Here is a 21,010-nt window from a genome sequence, read left to right on the forward strand (position 1 = left end):
ATGAAAATGATACAAACACAAGTAAAAATGACAGGAATAATAATCCCATTCTCTACAAAACACACACACACACACACACACACACACACACACAATCATAAACTGGTTTTATATTTGCAAATAAAGTTCACAGTTAACTGAGGAAAATGTTTCAATTCAATTAAGCTCTGTATGATGTCATGTTTTTTCTTGGCATTAACATATCAGAATTTACTTCCTGCTATTTCCTACCCATTACAACCTCTATTGAGCCATAAGGGGCCATTTGGTGGCTCTATTCAAATCGCTCCAGGATTTAAATCAATTGCGCACTTGAATAGAGCAGGAGTATGACATTAATGGCTCTAAAATTATTGTCTATGAAACTCGGGAAATGTTTTTGAGATGGCTAAACCCTCTATATACCATATACACAGACACACACAAATAAGTAATACTCTGTTTTAGGACTCCGTATTTCATTTCCATTTTATTTCACATTCAAATTATTTCCTGAAATCATCTCAGAGGCTTTTGTTTTTTGCAAAACTTGGAGCTCCAGGCCCTGTGATAACTAGATGTTTCTTCCAGCACAAGAAGCAAATTCAGGATTTGACAGAGGCAAATGGCAATCATTAAACTACTCCCTATTTCATAATAGAATTTTTGAAAAATCAATTATTGTGGAACAAGGCTATTAAATGTGATTCACCATTAAGAAATATGGGAGCAGGCTTTGGAGAGGAGGTTATTCAGCACCCATATCTCACTGATAAAGAAACTGAGGTTAGTTGATGGGTCCATTTTCTAGAAGCAAAACTGGGACCAGACATCAGGCTCCAGCCTCAGGCCCAGCTTCCTCCACCAAGCACACGGCAAACAGTGGTTTTGTTGGTTAGTTCGCCAGCATCAAAACAAATTTACAAAATAGGAAAGACACATGGCTATTAGTAGATTACTTTATAAACAAGATATTTAAAACTTAAATTAGTACAGGTAAAGTGTTGGCACGAACGGACGAAGGTTTGTTTTCACCGTAGCAGTAGCATCTGCACAACATACCCCCTCAGCCAATGCCCTCAGCCCTTCCCCCCTCCAAGAGAGGTAGCGCTGCCGGCTGCAGATTTCTTCAGCTCTATTTTCATAGACTGAGTCTCAGCTCGAGGCTCGAATTTGGTCAGATTTCCTGCTCCTGGGGCTGCCACTATTGGCTTTCCTGCTTTCATACCTTTTGACATAGGAATGCGGGTGGGTGTAGGCCGCTGGGATGACCCATCTTGTCCTGACTGTAAGAGAAAAAAAACACAGAAACACAAAGGAGATGGTCGTGAGTTTCCCCCTGGAGGTGCTCACTCTGAACAAGAGCAGGACTCTTGCCACAGACGACCCCTCCCCAAGCTAAATTATCGTTAGAAACTTGGAGTCAGTATCTGATCCGCTCTGATTGCCTCCTGTTCCTCCTCTCCTCAAGTATCTATGCCTAACTTCCTTCTCTTCTCAAGCTCCTACCCTACCCCTCTACCCGTACTGAAGATGACCTTGCCTCCTATTTCACAGAGAAAGTACAGGCCTGGCATCAACTCGGGCAGTTTTATTCCTACTGTCCCCCCAAATTACCTCCGCTTTCTTCAGTCTGCAGCCAACACTCTATCCACTAAGCCAGACCGGCTAGGGCTCCTCCACTTTCTTTAACTAGCCAGCTCTCCTTTTACCTCCTAGGAATTCAGGCTCTTCTCATTTTTTACTGTCACTGATGACCACACCCTCTTTCTTGAAGTGCTTCTAACACTCTCTCGCCATAATTTGTTACTTGAATCTCACCCATCACATCCGGTTGTGATGACTGCTTTTCAATCTCTTGCTGGCTTGGCTCCTTGTTCCAGCTTGGCTGCCTGCAAAATGTGGGCATCGCCGTATTCCATTCTTAGCCCTCTTTTAATTTTTTGCTTTCACGCTGAAAATCACCTCAGTTATCACCCCAGGTGTTGACAAGTTCCAGACCATAAGCCTTCAATGCTCTCCTTAAAACAGATCCAGGTTTCCAACTACTTCGCCAAACATTTCCAGTGTCCCTCGGGCATCTCAAATATAACACCCCCCAGACATTACTTATCTTCTCCTCCAGACAGTAGTCTTCCTATGTTTCTTATCCTATCCACCCATACATCCAAGCCAGAAACCTCAGAGCCATCCTTCATACCCAATTTGTCATGAAATCTTCAAGCCCGTCTCCAATATAGCTCTGCCCTCATTTTCCCTGCCATAGTTCAAGCCTACACCATCTCTAGCCTGGAGAATTGCAACGGTGTCTCTGCCCTCAGCCTCTGCCCCCTCCAGTTTATCCTTTAAACTGTTTTATACACATATCTTTCTAAAACATAAATAGTGTAATGTTTTCAAATCATCTTTACCCTTTCAACACCCTTTATCTACTCTACGAGATTAAACACAAATTTCGTAGTAAGACCTGCGCCTCCTCTCTTCACTATCTGCCCCCAGTTTGCCTCTCCTTGCGTTCTGTCGCCATGCCTCACTGCTGCTACACAGTGGGACTGCTCGCCCTTCCCCGAACACCGCAGGCTCCTCCACCCTGCCATACCTTTGCACACGCTGTTCTCTCTACATGCACCTTCCCTTCTTGAAAATCCTTGTCTGTGAAAGCCTCCTGCTCTGTGAAGCCTTCTCTAGTGCTTCCTGTGTACGTACTTCTACCAGAGAACCAGAAGGTAGGTTCCAACCCTGACCCTCCCACTTAGCTGAGAACTTCTAAAGGTCCTCTTCGCAGTCAGCACCTAATCCAGTGGCTAAACTGCAGCTAGTATGCAATTAATTCAATACTTCAATAATAAATGAACAAATAAACTAGCCTCACTATTTGATTTCCCAAACTTCTTGTTCTTCATTTAATGGGATCAGATATACCTGAAGTAGGTGGGCCATTATTCAGGCCTTAGAAATCTTAGCTGTTTTGAAATCCTATTTGTCTATGGGGTTTAATTGGTCCTCACAAATGTTGCTACAGAAGGAAAGGCCATCTTGATCTGACCCTTAAAATGAGAATAAGATGTTCCAGCAGAGAAACCTGCTCGCAATTACAACGGACACCTCCATTGTCTCTTTATAAAAATTCAAGCTATGCTCTGTATTGCCCAAAAAGCAATATTGAATTTTGACAAGGACAAGCAATTCTGAATGCTATTCAGCTCCTATAGAGAGCTAGGAATGCAAAGCTTTGCTGGCAAAGCAATTACTGATTCACATATGGAACTCTGTCTTGAGTCTATGTTTGTACACAGAGAATTAAAAGTAAATTGTATTGAAGATATGGGAAAATAAGCCATAGCCTCTATACTTAAGTAAATAGCTTTCTTAAGAGTTTCCAATATATGTTGCAGAATTTTTCAGAGTCTAGGAATCATAATTTCTAGTTTGCTTAAATTAATATCTAAATAGTACATGATCTTCTATAATTTCACTTACCAAATTGCCCCCAATAAATGAAGACAGTCACTGGAAGCATTTTGAAAACTAGAATTTATTTTTAATTGCTGGATTTTATACTTTGGACACACCTTTTTATTGTCATTCATTTAGCCTTCCAGCTGGCTATTAAGTAATATTTGTCAAGCACCTGCTCTCTGCAAGACACTATTAATAAAATATAGTATTTAGACATATAAACTCACTTCTATTTTACTTCAAAAAAATTTTTAATATTAAAATCTTTTAATATCATTTTTTGGAAGAAAGTATGACTATGATCATACATAATCACATATTGAATAGTGTAGCTTATAGAAATATAACCTGGGAACAGTTTAAATTTTTCTGCATATTTGACCATTTTGCCCCAGTCTCCATTTTAAAAATAAAAAAAATCAAATTTTAAACATTATCACTGTATGCTGACATTGCAAAGAGGCCATCTTTGAAAGTATTTTGGGGGGTCTCCATAATCTACATGAAAAATATTTCCCCTCAAAATTAGCTCATGTCCAGCCTAGTGGCTCCGTTGGTTGAAGCACTGTCCCGTACACCAGAAGGTGGTGGGTTTGATTGCCAGTCAGGGCACATACCTATGTTGTGGGTTCAATCCCTGGTCAGGGTACATATGGGAGGCAACCATTCAATGTTTCTCTCTCTGTCTCTCTCTCTCTCTTCTTTCCTGTTTCTCTAAAATCAATAAGCATATCCTCAGGTGAAGATATATATATATATATAAATAAGCTCAATTTATTAAAATATTAGGCCACTTTATATTTTCATTTCCTGGTGTACCTAGTCCTCTAGGAAACATCTAGGGGTTCAGGTGGAGTGAGAGGCACTGGGTTATTCTCACCCCTCACTTCTTCCTCCTTCCGCCCTGCACGTTAGAGCCTCTTCTACTCACCACTGACTGGGTTCCTCGAGTGGACGCGGTTGTGACCGGAGTGATGGTGATGGTGCTTGTCACTTTGTTTGCACCCGGCCGCGAGGACAGATGGTTCCTGGGAGAGCGGAGGACAGTGCCGGTGGAGACCTCCTTTTCCGCGGTCACGCTGACCGGTCGGACAGTGATCACTGGACTTGCTCCTTCTGCGGAAGCCCCAGGGGACCGTTTAAACTGAGAGCCTAAATGAATGTGGATTTTATTGTCTTCCGTGGTTATGATATTGGCGTTGGAGTTGTATTTCCGTACGGGCGTTGGAACAGTCTGTTTTTCTGGGGTGACTTTGAGGACAGTCCTTCCCATGGGCATTTCCTGGGCGTCGGGAATCTCAGCCGGGGCGGCTGATGTAGACACTGTCATTATCTGAATGGGGGATGTGGGCCTGTCCGCAAATGCGCCTCTTCCACTGTCCGGGGTCTTCTCTCTGGAATATGTGGTAATTGTGACCGGGGACATGGCTCGTTCTGTGCCGAGAATACCATCTCCACTTTTGGTTTTTTGAGACATAACATTTGGCGATGGAATAATGGTTATCCTTGGTTTCTGATTCCCCAGTGTAGGAATGACGGTGGTGCTGGAGAAAAATTCTTCGGATGTAGGGCTTGTTATCTCCAGCGTCGCCGTACTGTTCTCGTGGTCGGGTGTCACTCGAATATGCAGGGGCTGGCCCTGCTTTGGTGAAAGAACCAGTTCTCCTGGGTGCCCTGGACTGGGATTTGTCCGGGGCCCTTTCTCTGGAGTAATCGAGGGCCCGTTTTCCCGTTTCCTCATCCAGGGAATCCACGACTTTCTCATCGAGAGCTCATTTGCTGCAGGAGGATACCTGTCGAGAACGGAGGATCGTTCCATAGGTTTTTTCAATCCCACCTGCCGAAGGTTGCTCATGATATGATTTTCTTCTTGAAAGGATTTCCGGATAAATACTGCTGGTGTTTCTTCCTCGGCTGCCTCGCTGCTGACAGCATCGGTCTGCACTCCAGTGGAGGTCACAGGAATATCTACCATTCTTCTCCCATTCATACTGGGTCTTAGAGCTCGGCTGTAACGCTTGGAAAGCTCCAGCTCTTTGGTCAGATTGAGGACCTCCTGTCCCATGTTTTTGTTCTTATTTTCTTCCTCCATAAATCTTTGTTGAAGGACAGAATAGTCCACTTGGAGCTGAGAAAGCTGATCTTCTTTGTTCATTAATTCATGAATCTTCTCTTTAAGAGCTTGCACTTCAGCTTTTAAGTCTCGACTTTTAGCCTCCTCCAACCGAAATCTATGTCTCAGCTCAGCTTCTTGGCTCACAGCCTCACCTTTCTCGATTGCTTTATTCTTGGCAATTTGGTGCTTTATCTCCTCCAGTTGCTGAGAGAGGAAATTAGCCTTATCTTGCTCAGTTCTAAATTTCTGCTCCAGCTGATCATACTCATCCTCCGTCTTCATCAAATCCCCTTCGACCACCTCCAGTTGTTGGAGACGTTTCTTCAGTCTCTCAATTTCAAGTGTTAGTTCCTTAATCTTGTTGTCTTCTGGGCAGGTGAGCTCAGGTCCTTTTCGAGACCTTCCTCTTGTTATTTCTCTCTCCACTTCCTCTATCCCATCAAGTCTCTTCTTTAATAGGTCAACACTGCAGCTTAATTCAGATGATTTTTCTTCTTCACTTTTCAGTTTGCCTACTAACTCATCCCTCTCTTTTGTCAAATTGTATACTCTTTCCTCCATTTCAGATTTCAGTTTTAAAAGCTTCTTACTTTCTTCAATTAGTTTTTCAGTTACATCCATAACCTTTCCTTGTTCCACCTTAAAATTTTTATTGAGTCCATCCACTTTTCTCTCTTCTTGCTTTATTTTTTCCATCATATTTTTCCTTTCATCAACCAGCATCACAGTAAATGACTTCAGCTTGGTAAGATCATCTTTTAGGCTTAATTCAGCCTTTTCCAATCTACTTTCGGAACACTCCAGTTCTTTGACTCGGCTCTTGACAACCTCCAATTCATTTAGCAGGTCTTTGGTTAAGTTCTTTTCTTTCTCTAGATTTAAATGTAGCTGGGTGCATTCAGATTTACTCTTGCTAAATGCTTCTTCCAATTTCTCCAGTTCAGACATTCTCTTCTGTAACTTCTCAACTTCAATTTTGAGCTCCCTACTATGATGTTCTTCCTCTTGTAATTTCTTCCTCAATTCCCTGCACTGGGATTCCGTTTTAGTGATCTCCTCATCTTTACCCTCCATTTCAAGCACACGCTTCCGTAGATTTTCCACTTCTGCCATGAGGCTGGAGTTGCCACATTCCCCTTTGGCAATTTTATCTCTTAATTCCTGAAGTTCCTCCTCTGCCTTTTGAAGATTTTTGTTGGTCTCTTCTAGCTCCTCAATTCTTTGCGTTAAGCCAACCAGCTTGAGTCTAAGTTGCCTGTTGTGAGACTCTTGATTAGCCAACTTAGCATTCATCTCTTCATGCTCTTGGGAAAACCTTGAAGCCTTGTGTTCGAAATCCACTTCTAACTTGAGCAATTTCTGCCTGTCTTCTTTGGATTTGGAAGTAATGGCTTTGAGTTTTTCTTCTTCTTCCCTCAGTTTCTGAGTGAGATCCTGTACTTTCTGGCTTTGCAGGCCAAGTTGCTCAATATGCATTTGTCTCTCATCCACCAGCATGAGTGCAAAGGACTTCAGTTTCACAAGCTCATCTCTTAGTTTATTGAGCCTCTTAGCATTTTCCTTTTCTTTACGGGCTTGGTAAGCCTTTTCTTGTTCAAGGAGCTTTTTCAACCTATAAAACAAAATACATTAAAATATTATATTTTATTATATAGTATTTTTTCTATTTATATGGATTATATTTATTATAAATATTAAAATATTAAAGCAAATAGGTTTGTCTTAGATGTTAAATAAAAGTTAAAATGCTATTACAATAAGTTCCTTATCAATTGCTGCAATATCAAGGTTTAACAAACAGCCATTAATAAAACTAATCAGAAGTCAGAATATTAGTTACCCTTAGAGAGGGGTAGTGACTAGAAGTGGGCATGAAGAGGTACAGTTTCTGTTTCATGATTTATGTGTTGGTTACACAGGGTTGTTCAGCTTATAAAATTTCTGTAAGCTGAACACTTATGATATGAGTGCCTTTCTGCATATGTATTACACTTCAATACCATGATCACTGGTAACACTTAGGTAATGCAATAATAATGACTGTTTATATAGTGCTTTCTGTATTCTAGGTGCTAGAAATTATTTTATCCAATGAGCCATGTACTGCTACTATCATCTCCATAAGGAAAATGAGACAAGGCACCTGCCACAGGTCACACAGTGAGTAAGTGGCAGAGTGGGGATTCAAACTCAGGCAGTAGGGTTCCAGAATCCTGGCTCCTCACCTCTGCTCAGATGACTTCAAAAAAGAAACGTACTTTTTTTAAACTTTATTTTTATTATTGACACAATTAAGAAATTTTCTTTAAATGAAAAAGGAGGCCCAGGAAAGAAACTTAGGGTTTTCTTATTTCGTATGTGACTATCACCTGATAGGGACAAAGCAAGACCAGCTATCTGACAGAAAGCTCATCTACATAAACTGATTTTAGTTAACACCACAACTGGCACTGGATTTTGTCTCAGTTTTCTGATTTAAACAGTTTTTTTAAAGTAGAGAACTAGGTTAGGTAGGAAATATGAATTATTCTTAATACAAATATGTGGCAGTCACAGTTTCACATGTATGAAATGCATTATCTCTATTGTGTTTATGTATAGCTTTAAAAACTGGAAATATAAATATGCCAGAGTACCTATTTGCCATCCTTATGTTGGTCAGTTAACCTGCACCAAATTTTTTTAAAATAAATTTTATTGTTCAGATTACAATTGTTCCTCTTTTTTCCCCCCATAGCTCCCCTCCACCAGGTTCCCACCCCACCCTCTGCCTTTACCCTCCACCCTCCCCCGGTCCTCATCCATAGGTGTACAATTTTTGTCCAGTCTCTTACCGCACCCCCCACACCCCTTTTCCCCCCGAGAATTGTCAGTCCACTCCCTTTCTATGCCCCTGATTCTATTATATTCACCAGTTTATTCTGTTCATCAGATTTTTTATTCACTTGATTTTTAGATTCACTTGTTGATAGATATGTATTTGTTGTTCATAATTTTTATCTTTACCTTTTTCTTCTTCTTCCTCTTCTTAAAGAATACCCTTCAGCATTTCATATAATTCTGGTTTGGCGGTGATGAATTCCTTTAGCTTTTTCTTATCTGTGAAGCTCTTTATCTGACCTTCAATTCTGAATGATAGCTTTGCAGGGAAGAGTAATCTTGGTTGTAGGTTCTTGCTATTCATCACTTTGAATATTTCTTGCCACTCCCTTCTGGCCTGCATAGTTTCTGTTGAGAAATCAGCTGACAATCGTATGGGTGCTCCCTTGTAGGTAACTAACTGTTTTTCTCTTGCTGCTTTTAAGATTCTCTCTTTGTCTTTTGCTCTTGGCATTTTAATTATGATGTGTCTTGGTGTGGTCCTCTTTGGATTCCTCTTGTTTGGTGTTCTCTGGGCTTCCTGGACTTGTAAGTTTATTTCTTTCACCAGGTGGGGGGAAGTTTTCGATTATTATTTCTTCAAATAGGTTTTCAGTATCTTGCTCTCTCTCTTCTTCTGGCACCCCCATAATTCAGATGTTGGTACGCTTGAAGTTGTCCCAGAGGCTCCTTACACTATCTTCATATTTTTGGATTCTTTTTTTGCTTTTCCAGTTGGCTTTTTTTACTTCTTTGTATTTCAAATCTTTGACTTGATTCTTGCGATCCTCTAGTCTGTTGTTGGATCTCTATATATTATTTTTTATTTCAGTCAGTGTATGCATAATTTCTAGTTGGTCCTTTTTCATATCCTCAAGGGTCTCACTAAATTTATTGGTGGTTTCTAGAAGATTCTTGAGTAATCTTATAACCGTGGTTTTGAACTTTATATCTAGTAGTTTGCTTTCCTCCATTCCTGTCATTTGTGACATGTTTCTTTGTCTCCGCATTTGGGCTGCTTCCCTGTGTTGATAGAGTGGCTTTGTGTGCTAGGTGTCCTATAGGGCCCAGTGGCTCAGCCTCCCCAGTTACCTGAGGTGGACACTCTTGGTGCACCCCTTTGTGGGCTGTGTGCACAGTCTTGTTGTAGTTTTAAGCCTTGATTGTTGTTGGTATCACTGGGAGGAATTGACCTCCAGGCCAATTGGCTGTGAGGATCAGTTGTGTCTACGATGGGAGAACTTCTGTGCTGGAGACACCCTTATGAGGCAAGACTTGCTTCAGTGGGGCTTTGGTGCTCACTGAGTCTTCCCCCTGAGTGTGTCCTTTATGGATCTGAGGAGTTGTAATCTGGATGGTCCCACTCTGACCACTGGGTACACTGGCTCTTGGATCTCCAAGGAGGTGCAAATTTAGTTCTGCCTGAGGCCACCCAGCAGGAGCTACGGATAGATCTTCAGATTCCTCTTCTTTGTTTGGGGTTTGGAGGTGCCCAGATGAGGCCCAGCTGTGAAGCAATGCAAGCTGCTGTGGAGCCTTGGGCCTTCTTTTGGAAGTTCTGGAGCTCTCTGACCCAGCTGCAGTTTGTTAGGTAATTTTAGATTGCAAAGGGCCAGGCCATTCATATGCAAAAGCCTCTGTGCACAGCTGCGGTAGAATTGTAAATTGGGTGGGGCGGGGTCTCAAGGAATCAACAGGGCAGAGCAAACAGCAATGGCTGACCATCAACCCTGCCCTAAGAGGCCCCCAGGTCTCAGTGTCCTGCAGTAATCGCTGCAAACACCTCTGAAGAAAGCCCCCCTCGTGTTCTGGCCCGATGCCAGACAGTCCAGTTTCTCCCCGTATGAGTCTGGGTCCCCAGAGTCTCGCCCAGAACTGGAGTTCAGAGCAGTCAGGAGCTTGTGTCTTCCTCCTGATTAAAAAAGACATTTGCGTCTTCAGTTGCCAGCCCATTTCCGTGCTCAGGCGCCTCCGTACCTCCGCACTTCACTTCCTCTGAGTCTCAGTGTGCTTTTCTCTTTCCTTCTAGTTGTAGAATTTCCACTCAGCCAGCCTTCCTGTGGTTCTGGATAATGTCCGTTTTGTCTTTTAGTTGTAGTTTTGAAGTGGTTGTGCGAGGCAGCAAGTTCAGGTGTTTACCTATGCCGCCATCTTGGTTTCTCCTTGCACCAATTTTTATAGTTATTTACAACTGCCCATAAAAAAGTTAAAATAAAAATCATATTCATCATGGATGTAAGAATGCATTTTAGTAATTTATGTTTATAAGAGAGGCAAGTTATAAACAACCACTAACATGTACTTGCTTAAGTATATTTTTAAAAATATATTTTGTGCCTTATTTATTCTGAATGATTTATTTCATATTTATGACTAATAGCTAATCAGCTGTTAGCCAAGTAAACAGAAGTTAATAGTCTCACATTGCATTGTGTAAGAATACATATAGAAGATGGACATACATATAGAAGCTCTTTATAATCAAAGCCAGTGTCAGATAATTACTATAAAAATAGTTCTGATGATGTCATTAAGATTTTTTAATGGCATTTATTTTTAGAAACCATATCCTGTGTCTAAGTGTCTACTAACTAAATACATAACTTCCAAAACCCAGTATGACTTTATTCCTAAAATAGGAGAAAAAGATTGTTTTCAAATCCTATGGACTTGCTTGAGCAATACTGTAATGGCTTCACTAAATGTGGTTCTTACATGTATAAAAGGGCATTTTGTTGATCATCTTCTCTTTTTATTTGGAGCCAAAACAACTGAAGCAATGTCACAGAACTATAGAGTAGGAGAATTCAGGGCATGTTTGCAAATTCCTTTACCTAAACCAGATTGTCAGAAATGGATTCACTGAGAACATCAATGCTTTCAATTCTAAAATTAAATTTAAAACTTCTCAAGGTATTTGTTTGAGTATTCTATGCCTCTCTGGTATTTGAAGCAGTGGTTTGAAGTGGTTAACCATAGCTGAATCTTAATTCTAGCTCTGTCAGTTTTCTAACTGGGTTACATCCGGCCAGTCACTGAAACTCTCTAACCCTGTTTTATCACCTCTTATCCACTCTCCTCTCTGCCCAACTTGCCATTCTTCAACCACATGCTGATTCTAAAAATATTAGCATAAAAAGGAAATAAACCAGAAGACCAAGACTAAGAAGATGAATTAGTACCTGATTCTTATCAGCAGTTACAGGCAGAGCCCTAAGTATCCTGAAACCAAATTTATTCTTGGCAAGTTCTTCATTTTCTGCAAGCATTTTATCTTATTTAGAGGACAAAAGGAAGACAAATAAATGATCTAATAGATTTTTTTCAAAATCCTCTTGCCTTTCTTAATAACTATTAAATATATTCCTTACTTTTCTTTTAACCTAAATAAAACTATTTTTTAACTTGCAAGTGTGTCATTTATAAACATGTTAGGAAATTCAATTGTTTTCAACTAGAAGACTTTAAAATGTATGCACAAATGTTCTAGTTGTTTATGGTGCATACATTTATCAAGACTCATTGTCTATTTAAAATTGGTGAATGTTATTAAATATAAATTATATATCCATAAAAAATAGTAAGAAAAGTAATAATAAAAAAAAAGTCCTGGAAAGTATTCCAAGATATCAAATAAAGAAAGTTGTAAACAAATATTATAAAAGAGTCACTTAAAATACAAAATAGGTTATTAACCTTATGGTAGAAAGAAGTGAAAGCAGAAGTCAGAAAGGTAAAGAGGGCTAACATTTTCAGGTGGGATTGGAGAGATTCACAAGAAAATTTGTTTTGGGGAAATAATGTTTCAGGTACTAGAAAACCTCTAATCCTAATAATATTTCAAGCGGCTCTTAAAAGCCCATCACAAACACCAACATTTGCTAATACTTAATTTTTAAAAAAATGAAGACTACAAAGAAAGGTCTTTGATAATAAAACATTTATCAACTACCTATTACGTACTAGGCAGTGTGTTAAATACTTTAGTATTCATTTAATTTTCATAACAACTTTTTGAGCAAGATATTTTACTGTGCCATTTTATAAATAAGGAAGTTGATTTAATCAATGAAGCAGGACTAAAGGAGAAGGTTGGGATTTTGGACCAGATCTGATTGACCATAGGCAATGCACTTTTAACAACAATGCTCTTCCTCAAATAGATATTGCTGGAACGGTTCAAATTTGTAAGACTTTGTGTTTATTTAGGTTAAACTTTATCTTGCTTGATTCATTCTATCCTTATGGAATTGTCAAGGTCCTCCTTGGACTCTGTCTTATCACCCAATAGATCAGCTTATATCTGAAACATTAAAGCATTCAAGCATTGGGTCAATGGCAAAATGACCCCAATCACTAATAAAAAAGGCAGGTCAGTGCACAGAGTCCTTCAAACACTCTCAAGATCTCCCTCCTGCTGGCACCAACCTATTCAGTAGCATGGACATTGTCATTCAATTAGCTATGAACCCCCTGGGCTGTTATTCCTTATCTCTTCTGAGCTCCCAAATCCTCCCCAAGAACCTGTTTTGACCACATCTTCCTCATGTCAATCAACTACAACCAAATTCTTCCAGATACTGGGGCCCAAAATCTAGACATATTTGAGTCCTCTCCTCTCACATCCCCACATTCAATTCTTCAGCAGATCTTCAAGTCCGAGAAAGACAAGTACCATATGATTTCACACATATGTGGAATCTAATGAACAAAATGAACTAACAAGCAAAATAGAAACAGAATTATAAATAGAGAGCAGGCTGACAGCTGTCAGGGTAGGGGTCTGCTGTGTGGAGGGTCAAGGAATTGAGGGAAAAAAAGAGAAAGAACTCATTGACATGGACATTAGTGTGGTGATTTGGGGAGGGTACGTGGAGGTGGAAAAGGGTAAAGGGGAATAAATGGTGATGAAAATAAAATTAAAAATAAAAATACTTTTGTCTAAATAAACTAAAATCATGTCATTGAGAAAGGAGAGAAGGGGGTACACATGGTGATTTTTAGGAACCAGAAGTCATAGGGTTTGGTGAGAAGATTGAGTGAGGATGAAGAGGTTGAAATTTGGACAGACTCTTCAGCTTCTGGCTAGGGTAGTTAATTTGATATTAGTGCTTATCAAATATAGGATAATATAAGGGAAACACATTTGGAGGGGAAGATCATGGTGTTCCGGAAAAGTACAATGACTTGAGGTTCCTGAGAACCCACATGTGAAATTCTTATTGGTAGGCCTGCTGTTCAGGAAACACCCAGGGAGAGTCTCTAGAGACTGGTGCCATCTAAAGCCATAAGAAGGAAGGGGTAAGTAGGAGATGTGTAGACATAAGGGAGGAAAAGGAGTAAGAACAGAAAAAAAGATATGAGATGAAAAAACACAGAGAACTCAATGAGAGAGCCTGAGCAGGGATAGCCAGAGAGACAAGCAATGGTGCATTCATTCCCAGATGCCGAGAAGGCAGAGAGAAGCATAAGGAACAGGTAGGGTGCACAATGCCGAACACTCTGAAGAGATCAGAAAAATGTCCATTGTTTTCACTTAGATTCAAATTTTAAAACTTTTTTTCTATTGGACTTGTCATTATGTACTTCATTATGAGTAATTTCAGTGGAGTTAGGGAACAGTATACAGATTAAAGCTTTAGCTGACAAAAACCCAAGAGAAAAAAAAAATGGAGACAAATATCTTAGACTAATTATTTGAGATCGTAACTGTTAATGGGAGGAGATATAGGAAAATAGATACAATAAAGAGATAGGGCAAGATCAACATTTTAACCTTTTATATATAGTTGAAATCATATAGATATATATATGAGATCAGCATATTCCCACTTAACTTTAAAGCTCTTTGCTTTTCTTGAGAGAAATCGTCCAGTTTATAAATAATCATAGAATGCCACTATAATAAATAAAAATGTAAATATTGAATATGACCATTGTACAGTCCCCAATGAAATACTAATGAATATAGGCAATGTCTCCCAAAAGAGAAATAGCCAGACATTGTATACATATTACATACCTCCACCCAAGAAATATTCTTTTTAAAAAATATATATTTTTATTGATTTTTTACAGAGAGGAAGGGAGAGAGATAGAGAGTTAGAAACATCGATGAGAGAGAAACATCGATCAGCTGCCTCCTGCACACTCCCTACTGGGGATGTGCCCGAAACCAAGGTACATGCCCTTGACTGGAATCGAACCTGGGACCCTTGAGTCCACAGGCCGATGCTCTATCCACTGAGCCAAACTAGTCAGGGCTAAGAAATATTGTTACCAAAAAAAAAATTAAACCAAAATCAGATCAAGCTCCTATAACTAATTGCTACTTTATAAGAAAGACAGGGGCAAGAAACATACTAAATGACATTGTGATGACATAATCAGAAAAAACCCCCACAAAATGTAGGGAACTATATAGGATAAAAAAGAAAACTAGTTGTGTGTTTTTTCCCCAATAAATAAACTGCAAGAAAAAAGAGTGGGGGAGGGAAAGTTAGACTAAAAGAAATTTAAAAAACATATCTACTAACTATAATCTATTTGGGTTCTTATTCAAATATTTTTTTAAATGAGACAGTTGGAAAAATTATGTTAAAAATTATTATTAAATTTTAGGTGTGATAAAGAATTTTGGTAATATATTTTTAAAATCCTTATTTTTTAGAAATACATATTGAAATATTTATGAATAAAATGTTATGTATGGAATTTATATCAAAATAACTCAGGGGAGTGGGGACAGGTGAAATCAGACTGGTCATGAATTGATTAATTATAAAAATTAAGTGATGGTTCATTATACTATTTTCTTATTTTTTGTTGTTGTTTTTCTTTTGTTAATTCTCAATGCAGGATATTTTATCCATTGATTTTGTTTTTTAGAGGGGAGAGAGAGAGAGAGAGAGAGAGAGAGAGAGAGAGAGAGAGAGAGAGGGAGAGAGAAACATGGATGTGAAAGATACGGATTGATTGGGTGCCTCCTGCACCCTGACCTGGGCTGGGGATCAAACATGCAACCCAGGTACGTGCCCTTGACCAGGAATCAAGCCCACGACCCTCCAGTTTGCAGGCCAGTGCTCTAACGACTGAGCCATGCTGGCCAGGGCCTATTCTCTTTATTTTTGTAAATGTTTGAAGTTTTCCATTATAAAGTTTTTAAATCCTCTTTTGTAATCTTTAGCTTCTCTCCCCACTCTCTCTACCCTCTCTACCCCCAAAGTCTCAGCAACTTTGGTATCTGCTCATATTTTTTCTTTCCTTACAGGGCCACATGACTCTCACATTTGTCTGTGATTGTGGGTGATTCCTTTGTTCCTTTCCACGTTTATGAAATTAAGCTTGTTAGAGATTTTTTTTCTTCCCCATTGGGATTGATTTGATGCTTTGTCAAATTTATCCTAGGAAAGGCATCTTCACACTGTTCTGTTCACAGATATTTGTTAATCTATCTTTCCTTTTAGAGTATAAGGACAATTTTTGTTGTTGTTGGGGAACAGGGGAAGTGAGGGTTTCTTTAACCTTATCCCGGTTACCACCCTTGAGATAAACACCTTCTCTAGAACAGTTGTCAATCAGGGCCACACCTCTATTCATTGTCACTTCTCTTCCTTGAAAAGTAAACCATGTAAGATTCATAGGTTCTTTACCCCAATGTTCCTGACACTCCCGTTTCTTCATTCATTTCTCCAAATTTATCAGCTTTAGCCCTAGAGCAGCAATTTTCTCTTTGCTTCCTTTAGATGTTGCCACTTGTCACCATGTCGGTCTCATTTTGAAACACTCACTGACATCATCTTAAAGGACGCCTAGGTTTGTTTCTTAGCCAGACCGTGCTAATATCCCTTCTCATTATTTCCCTTCCCTTTCGCTATATTTATTCTTCTTCAGCTCTCCCTATGTGTATGCCTTCCTCTCTCTTTCAAGAGAAAAGACAGGTAAAAACTAGCAAGGGTATGATAGTAATTAAAGATGAATGAACCTGAAAAGAGTCAAGCTTGCATGCAGTTAGAAGTTTTGAATCACAATGCATTTTTTCCCAACTAGAGCATAGGGCAGAGCTAAGCAGCTTGGTAACATGACAGGACATGGTTTCACCAAATGATTCAGAAAGAAGTGCTACTTTTTCATAAATCACCTCAGTTCCTCAAGATGGAGACTATTATAATAATTATCCAGAATTAACCTAATATCCCCAATATACTGCACAGGGCTAGGATTAGGGTGCGGTGGATAAGGCTGGGTCGTGCAGCTGCAGAGTAAGATCCCATTCTCATTTGAAATTTTTATGTTTTGTCCAGTATGGGGTTTCTGCACTAATTTTTATTTTTTTAAATAATGCATTCAAATATTGTATATCTTGATTAGTGAGTTTTTTCGAATCCCCTTAAATTTTTTGTCCAGGATAAGAGCCTCCTTTGCCTCACCCTAGTCCCAGCCTGAGCACTGAATGCTAGATAATCATTTTATATATATGAAAAAAAGAGTGGACCCTTCATAATAGATACAAACCTTTGAGCAGTATTACAGAGTGTCTGATTTCAAACTTTTTGACCCAGGTCCAGTGTAGTGGGGCCAAGGTCTATCTCACCTATTCTCACAATAAAAAAGAACTTGGTGATAAAAACTGAAAGAGAATAAAATAAAATCAGGAAACTTTTTGCCAGCAGCTTTTATGAATTGCTCTTACTTCGTAAGAGAAGATCCTACAGTTAAACACATGATTATCTATACATATAAAGAGGTAATATGCTAATTGACCGTTACGGTGTCCCAGTAACAACCAATTTGCATATTGACAGACCAGCAGGTGTGTGCGCAGCTGGGGGATTTGTGTGAGGTTTGCTTCCCTGCCCCTGGTGCTGGAGTCCTCTTTTTCTCCCGGGTGCATGCACCCGACAAACACCCCCGTGACACCATGCCCTGTCCAAGAGCACTCTGCTCGGGGACGCCCCCAACGCCCCCTCCCTGAGGTGGGGGGAGCCGAGGGGTGACACCGGCACGGCAGAAGGCCGGTTCTTGGGGCACGGTCGGCAGACGCCAACAGGGGGGTGTGCACATCGGCAGTGACCCCCAGGAGGGGTTGCGCACACAAATCGAGAGGGTGTGGACCCAACACCACGAAGGAAGGGCACGGACGCGACAACAGAGAGTGCACAGGCGACCCTCACACCACAGGGAAGCCGCCCCGGCTTTCTCCAGCCGTCCATTCATTCATCTGCCCGGTCCGACCCGGATGGGGGCTTGCATCCTGGGTGGAAAGCCCCCCCAGGTCAAGCCGGGCCTGACCGTGCATGCGCGCACGCCGTCACCTGCGAATTCCAGAGGAGAGCGGATGGAGAGCCGCTCGAGGCATGGGAGCCAGCACGCCCGGGGGGTGGAAAAGGCCTCTGCATCACCCTCCCCCCCCCCCCCCCCCGCTTCAGCACTCAATGGGAGAAAAGTCTCGCGTGCGCATGAATGCACACGCGTGTGCACTTAACGCAGCGGTCCACACGATGGATGCTGGCCCGGCCAGCTGGACCCTCCCCCAACTCAGAGAGGGGAGGCGCAGGCCACAGTAGGCAAGACACAGCTGCATCGTCACTCGGCCCCTCAAAGCCAGTGCGAGAGGGGCCCAAGTGCCCAAACAGAGGCGGCTACAGGTCCCAGAGAGGAAAGCAGTCAGTACTAAGGACAAAAAGCATAGAATTTTTAATTAGCCTGTAAAAAGAGTAAAGGAGTGAGGGAGAAGGGGGAAGATGGGAAAGAAGGGAAGGAGGGAGGGAAGAACTTTATAAAGGAGTCAGTAGAGAACAGAGTTAAAGAAGGAAAGAGGATGTATGAGTGAACTGTAGGAGCTATAATGAAAATCAAGTATAGTTGTGTACTGGGGACAGATTTTAAAAGTAGGAGTCAGAAAAGAAAAAAGATAAATGATCATGAATAATTAGGCAGGTAGATAGATAGATATTAAAACAGTGGAAGTAAGTAGAGAAGAGTGTATGGGAAAGGTAGGATGAGAGAGAAAGAGGGAGGGGAGAAAAGTTTTAAAGGGGAGCCAGATCTTAAAAGGAGAATGGGAAGAAGGAAGAAATGGGGCAGGGAGCAAAGTAGGTTCAAGGGAGGAAGTGAAGAAAAAAATTAAGGTGGGAAGGAAGGAAAAGTGGAGGGAGGGCAGGGGTAAAGATAAAGGAAAGAAGGAATGTGGGGAGGGAGGGAAGGTAGGAGAAAGATGGGAAGAAGAATGATGGAACAGAAGTAGGAAATAAGGAGGAAAGAAAAGTTTATAAATGATGAGTCAGTAGGAAAAAGTGTGACATAGAAAAACTGTGTGAGAGGGAGAAGCCAATATGGAAGTCAAATACAATTGTATGTGAAGGGGATAAGATTTTAAAAAATAGTTATAGGGGTGACCAGGCCAGCAGGGGAGGGCAATTAGGGGGATCAGGCCGACAGGGGAGAGCAGTTAGGGAGATCAGGCCAGCAGGCAGAGTGGTTAGGGCAGGCAGGCAGGTGAGCGGTTAGGAGCCAAAGGTCTCGGATTGCGAGAGGGATGTCCAACTGGCAGTTGGACATCCCCCAAGGGCTCCCACATTGAAGAGGGTACAGGTCGGGCTGAGGGAACACACACTGCCCCCCCCCCCCAGTGTACGAATTTCATGCACTGGGCCTCTAGTATATTGTAATACTATATCCTATACATTTTAAAATAATCTAGCAATCTTAAAACAGTTACTTTGATACTATAATCCAAGTAACTGGAATAGCACAAGCACGCGCGCGCGCGCGCACACACACACACACACACACACACACACACACATCCCAGGCAAATTATCACAAATGAAAGTTTAGTCTTCATCAGATTTTGAGGGGATTAGATATGTTTCTGCTCTAGAACAGGCACACTGATGATGTACCTTGAAGTCCAGTTGTTGAAAATTACAAACCAAGGATATTCATTGTAGACCCTCTGTGGCTTAACCCAACAATCCACAACACAATTGATATTGAAGTTTAAACAATACTAATCTATCTTTCAAGTCACAAATGGCAGCAACTGAAAACCATGAAAACCGCACGGTAGATAACAAATTTTCTTCGTGAAGATTATAGGATTTCCTACTGCCAGGTGAGCAAATGCTCAGTAAGTGTTTGCCAACATTGGGTAGTAGCCAGATGCCACTGTAAAATACTGAATTCATCTTTAAGAAAAACTAGTGACATGCTAATATAAAATACCAAATGCCACGTTTAAAAAGAAAGCACTTAGGAAATTACTAGTAAATAGCTCTTAGTCATAGTAATTAAAGTCTAGGGAATTGTTTGTCATTTGCTCCTAAAACCATAGAAACAATTATTTTTTTCTGATAGCTCGCTGCCCAGCAGGAGACACCTATTTGAGAATCATTGTTTGAGAAGTTCTGTGACCACAAACTCTAGTATAAAGCTCCCTGACTCATACAGAAGTATAACCATGACACATTAAGTCACTCAATAATTCAACAAAAATAGGTCGAATAATTCTCCCCTGCCATTGTCAGATAGGGTATTAGGTACTCAGAATAAAAAAATAAATTGCAACATTATATAAAACGTGCCATTTATGCTTAAAATGTAGTCTACCAAGGGACAACAAAGCACGGGGATGTGAATGGAAGAAGTAGTTGCTCAAGGCTTCTGCAATGTTTGCTCCCAAACCGTTCCCTTACCTCTCCGGCTCCTCTCTCCACCACCCCAATTTTGCTCTCTGCTCCAGGAGGCTGACCTCTAGGCATTGTATTTAGCAAGGTCCTCTAGCTTCTGGTTTGGTTTAATCAATAGCAGGCACCGATAGGAGATTGGAGAGTGGGGTATTGATTCCCTCCTGAGTCCTGGATATTTGGTTTCATTCCTCTACTAAGGGCCGTGCTTCCTGTTAGGCAGCCCTCTCCTATACAGGGCTACAGCTCCTCTTGAGAGTTCTGGTAACTACTCCCTCTCCCCAAGTTAATGGGTAGTAAGACGTACACAGGCCCACAATCCACCCCTCCCAACCCACCCTGACACCAATTACTAGGGCTCTATGGAACTGCAGTGTCTCTTAGCTTCCTGACACTCCAACCACACATATATAAAGATGTCAAAGCACCCCATTTGAGTCATCTTGAGTTTTTGCTGTAACCCTGAATAGATCATGCAATATGTAAATTTCAGGGCTCAGAACCATTTCTCTTCTCTACACCCAACACACAACTTTATAAGCATCATGATTTCTCCTAAGACAGAGCTGGAGCTTGGGATAACAGGACAAATCCAAGAAGAGAGGAAACACAGATAGTAATGGTTGAGAGTGGGTCAATGAGGAGTTGAGGAAAAAGAATTGCTATGGTGAGGAGCAGAAACAAGAATACATGTGAAAATGGAGGGATGAGGACACATACGTAATACCTTAATCAATAAAGAAATTTAATTTAAAAATTAAAAAAAAAAAGAATACATGTGAAGCTGAAGAGAGAATGAGGGGAGGCAAGATGGTGTTCCTCCTCTCCCTCAGACCAGACGCGAGATTTCACCTGTCCCCGCTTAAAGCTGGGCAGCAGGAAAGGGGCAATGGCAATGACACTGCACTCT

General features: G+C 40.8%; 1 protein-coding gene across 1 annotated transcript in view; it reads right to left on the reverse strand.

Moving 5' to 3' along the window:
• The window catches only part of FILIP1 (filamin A interacting protein 1), a 177,857-nt gene that overhangs the window by 12,470 nt on the left and 144,377 nt on the right, over positions 1 to 21,010 (reverse strand). Inside the window, exons 5-6 of the mRNA XM_008142123.3 lie at positions 4,370 to 7,166; positions 1,208 to 1,265 (exon numbers count right to left, since the gene is read on the reverse strand). Coding sequence (XP_008140345.2) covers positions 1,208 to 1,265; positions 4,370 to 7,166 — 2,855 coding nt within the window. The remainder of the gene's footprint in view (positions 1 to 1,207; positions 1,266 to 4,369; positions 7,167 to 21,010) is intronic.

This window comes from Eptesicus fuscus, chromosome 10, assembly GCF_027574615.1.
Source record: "Eptesicus fuscus isolate TK198812 chromosome 10, DD_ASM_mEF_20220401, whole genome shotgun sequence".
NCBI classification, from domain to species: Eukaryota; Metazoa; Chordata; class Mammalia; order Chiroptera; family Vespertilionidae; genus Eptesicus; species Eptesicus fuscus.